General features: G+C 48.0%; 1 protein-coding gene across 1 annotated transcript in view; it reads left to right on the top strand.

Annotated features, from left to right (window-relative positions):
- LOC113010315 (erythroferrone) overlaps positions 1–7,051 on the top strand; it is a 7,899-nt gene extending 848 nt beyond the window's left edge. The window contains exons 3-8 of the mRNA XM_026149347.1: positions 230–344; positions 2,073–2,200; positions 2,535–2,646; positions 3,959–4,040; positions 4,166–4,244; positions 5,177–7,051. Coding sequence (XP_026005132.1) covers positions 230–344; positions 2,073–2,200; positions 2,535–2,646; positions 3,959–4,040; positions 4,166–4,244; positions 5,177–5,275 — 615 coding nt within the window. The 3' untranslated portion in view covers positions 5,276–7,051. The remainder of the gene's footprint in view (positions 1–229; positions 345–2,072; positions 2,201–2,534; positions 2,647–3,958; positions 4,041–4,165; positions 4,245–5,176) is intronic.
- The last annotated feature ends 1,273 nt before the right edge of the window (positions 7,052–8,324 follow it).

Genomic DNA, 8,324 nt, shown 5'->3' with positions numbered 1-8,324 from the left:
ACTGCGCCCAGTTCAAAGATCCGGTGGCTCAGATATGAGAGCTCCACCGCAGCTGAAGTTCTGATCATTACCTGATGAGTGTTTGAGTGCATCAGCTTTGCTCTGCTGAAGCTCGTTATTCAAAGACGTCTTAGTCACACATTCTGCTGCTGGACTTATCATTTGTTAAATATAAGTAATACTTTGCCTCCTGACACATGTACCTGACTGCTGTTTGTGTGTCCTGCAGCATGGTCTTCCAGGCCCTCCAGGCCCTCCAGGACCTCAGGGGCCTCCTGGTCCACCTGCAGCCCTCCTGCCCCAACAACAGGAGCTGATCCAGGAGCTGAAGGTGAAGCTAAAAGGTGAGACCTCCAAACACGTCAGCACAGAATTAAAATAATAATAATAATAATGGATTGGATTTATATAGCGCTTTTCTAGGCACCCAAAGCGCTTTACAATACCACTATTCATTCACTCTCACATTCACACACTGGTGGAGGCTACAGGTGTAGCCACAGCTGCCCTGGGGCAGACTGACAGAGGCGAGGTTGCCATATCGCGCCATCGGCCCCTCTGGCCATCACCAGTAGGCGGTAGGTGAAGTGTCTTGCCCAGGGACACAACAACCAACCAGGAGAGCTGGGGGATTGAACCGGCAACCTTCCGGTTACAGATGAGCTTCCCAACCCCTGAACCACAGTCGCAGTTAGCAGTTCCTCAGTGGTCCAGCAGAGGCAGCAGTGATCCATGATAAAAATACAGCAGACCTAGCTCACCTGTTTGAATTTTTGCATTATTAGGGGCGTGGCCTCACAGATGAGCAACATCTGAAATTCTGGGATTTTGGTTGGCTGTTACTGAGCAGTGATTAGCACTGCCACCCCCCCTCATCCAAATGAGGTCACGTGGCTCCAGAAAAACGTCCAGCGCCCCCAAACCTGAACCTGACCAGGTGGAGAGGATGGATGGATGGATGGATGATGGATGGATGATGGATGGAATCACTGTGACTGCTATCACAGGGACCACGCATGTGTCTGGACCGTCTTTACTGAACATGTGAACATGACACATGACATCATGTTTATTTTTATTAAATAATCAAAACTCAGCGTCATGACAACCAAACAGCACATCACTGCGCGCTCAGTCTCAGCTTATTCCACCCTGAACAGCGCTCCCAGACTCTGCTGCAGCTTCTCATTTTCACTCTGTTTTCTGCATGTAGGTTATATAAATACTGTGTGTGTGTGTGTGTGTGTGTGTGTGTGTGTGTGGAGGCAGCCTGTCTGAGTCCTTAATAGGGGTAATTTTGTGGAGTGTGGATGTGACTTGGCTCAGCTGCAGGATTCCTGACATTCCTGCTGACTGATGGTGTGTCTTTGTTACGTTGTGTGTGTGTGTGTGTGTGTGTGTGTGTGTCATCAGGTTTTCTTCTGTGTGTTTGTATTTGGGAGGATTACAGACTGTTTCCACAGGGCAGATTTTTTCAGTCCGGTGTGCCAAACGTGACCAGAACAAAGAGCTTTTTATGGATTTCTGTAGAAGTTGTTCACGTGTGCTCCAGCTCACGGAGCCGACTGTGTCTTTCTGTCCCACGTGGAGCACGAGTGACGCTTCCACTCGTCTTCATGCAGCGTTACCTGCACGTAGGGTTTAAACTCAGCCTAAACTCACCAGTTTGATCATTCAGGGCAGTAACACACGTTTGTTTCTGAAGCTGTCAGGAACACACGCACACATTAGCAGGGACTCGATACCTTTGCTGCAGGTGCGTCGTGACTTCCACGTGTAGGAGGCAACATCCAATCAGAATCCTCAAACGTCCCTGTGCACCAACGCTCTTGCTCAGCCTTTCTGGACGTTCTGTTAGCAAAGAAACCTCACAGCAGACACACAGACACACACACACACAGACACACACACACACAGACACACACACACAGACACACACACACACAGACACAGCTAGCACCTACAGCCCTAATGACTCACAGACACACACACACACACACGCAGTTATTTTCTGTATGAAGTCATTTTTCCCACCAGTCCGTGCATCTCCTTCTCCCTCCTCCTCCTCGCAGACATGGCTGCAGCCGTACGTTTGCCGTGTGATCGTCCTCCTCGCATCTCCACCTCCTTCTTCAGTCGCCTCCTACAGTCCATCACCATCCCACGCCGCAGCCTGCTGGAGCTGCAGCCGTTTAGCAAGGTAACCCCCCACACTTACACACACACACACACACACTCAAACACTCTCACACACACACTCACACTTACACACACTCCCACGCACACTCCCACACACACACACACACACTCCCACGCACACACCCACGCGCACACACACACACACACACACACACACACACTCCCACGCACACTCCCACGCGCACACACACACACACTCCCACACACACACACACACACACACACACTCCCACACACACACACACACACTCCCACGCACACAGATTTATGTCTTTATTCCAGAGGATTCCGTGAAACAATTTGATCCTCTTGGTTTTGACCTTTGACCCCTGTAGCCCTCAGACTCTGAGCAGAGCCTCCAGAGGGGGCGGAGCTTCAACAGCAGCACTGGCCGGTACACAGCACCCGTCTCTGGCTTCTACCAGCTCACTGCCAGCCTTCTCATCGGTTAGTGTTTTATTACTCTACACAGACTGTATACTAAAGATGGACCCAGTGTTGTCTCTAATGACCCGTAGGGGGCGACTCAGACGTTTCTGAGAAAACAAGCCTCCTGCTAGCTTGACTTTGTTGTCTGGGTCAACTTTGCTAGCGAGAGACAGAGAGAGGCGTTGAAAGACTCCAACGGAGCTTATTGTTTCGGAGGAAAACACAAACACAGTCGAGTCTTAACAGCTTACTTACAGCTGGGCTCGTCAGGCGCTCTGTTTGGCTGCAGTGGTTATTATTATATTTACATGCTTCCAGCTCCCGTTTCTGCTCCGTGACAGCTCGTACTTTTCCTTTTTCTCCCTCCCTCGCTCACAGACACATAACAGGTATGACAGTCCATTCTTCCTGCAGCACGGACTACACTGCCCATCAGGCTACATTGTTTAGCGCGGTGCCTGTAGCATTCTGCCTGCTGCCTTCATGTTAAATTTCTGTATCAGTCATCTTTCTGTCTGCTAACCTCAGCTAACGCCAGCTAACAGTGTTAGCTCGGTGGTGAGTAGCCTTCAGTAATAGCAACAGTACATCACAGATACTGAAGTGGCACATGACCCAGGTAGCTACCATAGCTAAAACAAGCTAGCTGCAGTCGGCTAATGTTCGTTTTTAAACAGAACGTACTTCCAGATGTTTCTTTAGGTTGGAGTCTTTGACGCTGAGAGCAGCTCGGTTGCTGACAAACAGAGTTTGCATTGCACGCTCAGATTTCATCCCTCTCTCATTTAAATGTGGTTTCGGACTTTCCTAGTAAGAAATGCATTCCTGCCCGTGCACTGCTGGCTCTGCTGTGCTGGCTCCGGGTCCCAGCAACATTAACAGGACGCTGACATTAGAGAGGGCATAGCCTAACATATGAAACATTAATCCATATATTTCAACAAAGTAGCTGTGTTCTGATTATCACCTTTTTAAACGGTAACTGTAACAAAATACAGTTACTCATATTTTGTATTTTTAATTACGTTATGCTGGTACATGAATTCTGTTTCTGCCCAACACCGACGAGCACAAACATCGAGATGGTGACGGACTCAGCTCCAGGCCGATCGGCCACATCATGATCGGGGTGGATCTGAAGGGGTGGCATGGGGCACCACCCCTGTAGATCCGCCCCTGATCATAATTATATTTACACCAGATTTCATTCAGATATTTCATTGTGTTTGAGACAGAAAACTGATGAATTAAGAAACTCAAATAAGAGGAAGGAGCCGGTTAGCAGGCAGCAGGGATGCTCTTGTAACTCTGATGTGCGTATGTGTGACAGAGTCTGGTGACAGAGTGCAGGTGCGACTCAGAGACAGCGTGAAAGCAGCCATCTGCATCGAGTCGCTCTGCCAGAGCAACCTGTGAGTGCCCGTCCTCTGACAGCTGTTATTATTTCATTATAAAATAATCTACTGCACACACATGACTGGCGATGTTAGCCCTGCCCATGGCACTGATTGGATGTTTTTTGCTGTTTCTTGTACAGCTCTGTGGAGTCGGTGATGGGCGTGGCAGCTGCCGGAGGAACGTTTAGCATGTTGCTAACAGGAACGCTGTACCTGCAGGTAGGACAGCATCAGAGGGTCGCCCTACACCAAAACACACCACACAGAACAGCACAGCCAGGCGTTTACAGGGAGCTAATGCAGCACCTTTAACAGAGACATTATGTGACGGGAGGACGCACTACTCTAAGAATCCTACATAAAAAGATGGACGATGTCCAGTCCCCGCCTCCAAATCATGTCACACTGTCAGATCACCTGGATTCTTTAACGACCACATGAAACCTCGAGCAACAAGTAAAACACGAGCAGGATTTCTGCACGACTCAGCAAGTCAGAGCATGTGAAACACTCCGAGTCCTAAAATCCAGAGAAGACTTGATGTTATAGTCCAGGTGTGTCTTATTGCAGCTGCACATTAATGCCTCTGGTGCACAGCTGGAGATGCTCCAGATGTAAATACAGAGCAAACCTGTTTTCATTCTGTTAGTGCCGCTTCAATAGAAACAGTGGCGTGGGTCATTCATGCACACGGCGTGCTCCGGGGTCTGTGCAGGTGACATGGATCTGGCTCCGAGCTCGTCAGTCCTAAACCTCCCCGAGCAGCATTTAGAGCTGGAGTTAAAAAACGCCGTGTAAACAGAGAAAGCACAGAATCCCAGCACGTGATCCCGGGATCCTCGGCATGTCACTCACCAGGAAGGAGTCAGAGTAGCAGGCATGCAGCCGTGAGCACATCAGTGTTCCACCTGCATGTGGTACTGAGAGGTTTCACTGATCCTGCAGCTCAGGTGAGCAGGCGGCAGGTATTACCTGAACAAAGGCTCTAATGTGCTGCAACATGAATGGATTCACAATGCTGACATCAGCATTAATGCTTTCACTCACTGTCACTGTTTGGTCATTTATTTTTAAACAGAAGCTTTAATATATCTGTCTGTATTAATTGTGTGTGTGTGTGTGTGTGTGTGTGTGTGTGTGTGTGTGTGTAGGCGGGAGAGTACGTGTCGGTGTTTGTGGATAACGCCACGGGCTCGGCCATCAGCATCCTCCAGGACTCTCTGTTCTCTGGAATCCTGCTGGGAATCTGAGTCACATGACCGCTGCCATCAGCAGACGGACACTTTGCTCCTCTGTGAGGTTCACCTCATCATTATCATCGCCGTCTTCATCCTTTTACCTGAGTGGGAGCGCTGCTGTTTTGTGGACCTCCACCTACTCCAGCTTCATCAGCATCCACCGATGGAGCGACCACAGTCGGACTCAAACACACCTGGAAACCTTCAAACAAACAAAGCTTTGAGTCATTTCAGTGAGAACTTCGCTGAAGTCAGACATTTTCTTCAATGAAATTTTTTTGGTTTTTGCCTCGGGTCACACTTATAGTTCAGTCATGTGACGACCATCAACAATCGAGGAGCCCTCTCTGTCCTCTGTGGCGTCTCCATCCCAGTGACAGCTACACCTGCTCTGCACCTTCACTGTTGGCTAAAAGACAAAAATGACAAAAACAAGCTTAACCTGTGCACCTGCAAGCTGCTTTGCAACCCACCTCCACCATAGCTCCTTTTTTTGTAGGGAGCTTCAATTGCTGTCAGAGGTCCCAGAACTCAGCCAGACGTGCGAACAGAAATGAAAGCAGATGGAAATAATCTTCTTACTAGAGTGATGAGAATATTAACCCACTACTAGTGCCTGCTTTAAGGTAAACATGTGCACCAAGGAGCACATGGCAGACACAGTGTGATGATTTAGACACGAGTCTAACGGCTCCATCAAAGAGAGAACGACTGCAGCGCTGCCGGTTTCACAGGCGGCGCCTTGTTAACTGAGCGGGTCGAAGGTCCCATCTGCTCATGTATAACTCGTATGCATGTACTGCTGCAGGTCTGTGTCTGCAGGACTGCGTTAAAAGAAAGCAGCATTGTGTGTGGAAAAGAGCACATTTCTAAAATGAAAGCGTCACAGTAAGCGGAGTGTTTCCACAGTGTTTCCACCCTCGCTGACACTGAGGAGCCTGTGCTCAGCTGGCTCGGCCTCAGTTTTCCATCCACGCTGCAGCGCTGGCGCTCGCTTCAGGTCATCGCCTGCTGGTCATCAAAGGAACTGCAGCTGTGGCGGCCACTCGCCAGCCGATACTTGGATCTGATGATTATTTCATATGAAGTCATCTGATGACAAACAGTGTTTATCTGTACAGACTCCATTATTGGTTTTCATATCACTTTCATTTGATATTTATTCTCTCAGTGAAACGTGGTAATAAAAGCATTTCTTATTGATCTTTAAAGAGGTGTAAACTTTATTTTAGTGGTTATATAAAAAAGCATTTACAGGACTGATAATATTGCAATATTTCTCCTTTTCCCTGTAAACGTCAGAGAGATCAGCCTTCACGCTCAAACCAGCTTTCTTCATCATCCTGGTCTCACAGCAGGCCGTCTCCACGTGCCCACACGTGCAGAGGTGCTGCCGTGTGATTGGCCGATGAGCATTTTCACAGATGTATCTGACAAAGCGGCAGTGAGAGCGACTGAAAGCCTACATCCACGTCACACATGAAAACCAGGGCCCGTATCCCTAAAGATTCTGAGAATCCTCTCAGAGAGCTCCTAACTTAACCTAAAAATTCCTTGCCAGGAGTTTTAGCTTAGAAGTGATTCCAGAACATTTTCAGTGAACTCTGAGCAAGGAATGGATGGAAAATCCTATCTTAGTGAGGAGGTGTGGTTGACCCCGTTGCTAGGTATGAGTCATCATTTCAAAAGCCGTGATTGGTTGATCCTACAAGTTTGATGGAAATGAGCTTTTGGTGATAATGAGCAAAGGATGTACCCTCAAATCAATAAACATATTATATACTCTAATCTTATGCTGACTGTAATTGTAAATAATATTTCACATTCAAGAAAATATCTGGAAAATGAATAGTAAGCTGTAGGGGTTATAGCCATTAGAATCTAAAATATGTGAAAACTTAAACTCATTACACCCTGTTCAAATAATGATTTGTGTCTTATTTGCTCATATTAATATCCTAGCTGGCATATTTTGTACTTTCACTCCCATATGGACCCTGTTGAAAACAAGATGGCCTATCTCAAGGGGCTGTCCTTAATGACGTAGAAATCACAACGTTACAAGTCCAGTGTGGTCTTAACGAGGGTAACATGGCTCAGCTTTTAGCAATGTCTGTGATTGCAGACCCAAGTCATCACTGCTGCATTTTCCCAGTTGCCAAATACCTCGGGGTTGTGATTACTTTCGTCTCCGGTGTAATAGTGTTGTGGCGTCGAGTTGGTGAAGTAATTGCATCTCTAAGGAGATCCACCACAAACATGATTCCTGCACAATCCAATCTGTAGCGTCTCAATAATTCCCTGTCATCCAGTGTTTGCAGGACATCTCTCCTGCCTCTTCTGTTGGCCATTTTGTGCAGCTGCTTAGGGGAACTCCTAAGCCACTAAAAGTCCTCTTCCCTGCTCGTAGCAGATCTCGCCTTAGGAGCCCTTTTAAGCGCTAGGAATCTTGGGGAATAGCTTTTATATTAACTGGGATTATCGTGTCACTTTTAGGGGAAATTGTAAGAAAACGTCATGACTCTGAGAATTTTCTTAGAATTTGGCCGCTAGGAGCCACTTTTTGCACAAAGATTCTTTAGGGATACGGGCCCAGGTGTTTTCTTTCTATGCAAGCTCTAAAAGCAGACCCGGCAGCACGGCCCGCTGGGCACGAACTGGGATTTGATCCGTGGTGAAAATGAAGCCGGCGTGCTGAGCGATGTTCTCCTGCATCGCGCTGACACTTCCACCTCTGTCGCTCCAACAAGCCTTCTCTGACTGCTTCCTATAAACACCAGCTCCTACTCAAACGCTCACTCAGACAGTGGAAACATGTGCAGACATGCATGTGAATTCAGGAGGAAAGGCCAAAAGCAGAGTTTGTACAGTTGCTGTGAGCAGCGTCAGCTCTCCGTCAGCTCTGCGAGGATCTGCAGGAGCAGTTCTCCAGGCTTCCTGGAGGGCTTCCCATCAGGATGATCTCACTCTGCTCCAGCCATGCTGGCAGAGTTCCCCTGTGTGTTTCTATGCAGGTTGTAATGCACTGGCAGTTTGTTTGGATCGCTGTCATGCTGAAACA

This window comes from Astatotilapia calliptera, chromosome 18, assembly GCF_900246225.1.
Source record: "Astatotilapia calliptera chromosome 18, fAstCal1.2, whole genome shotgun sequence".
Classification (NCBI taxonomy): domain Eukaryota; kingdom Metazoa; phylum Chordata; class Actinopteri; order Cichliformes; family Cichlidae; genus Astatotilapia; species Astatotilapia calliptera.
Note: the sequence above shows the minus strand (reverse complement) of the source record. Positions and strands in the feature narration are given on the sequence as shown.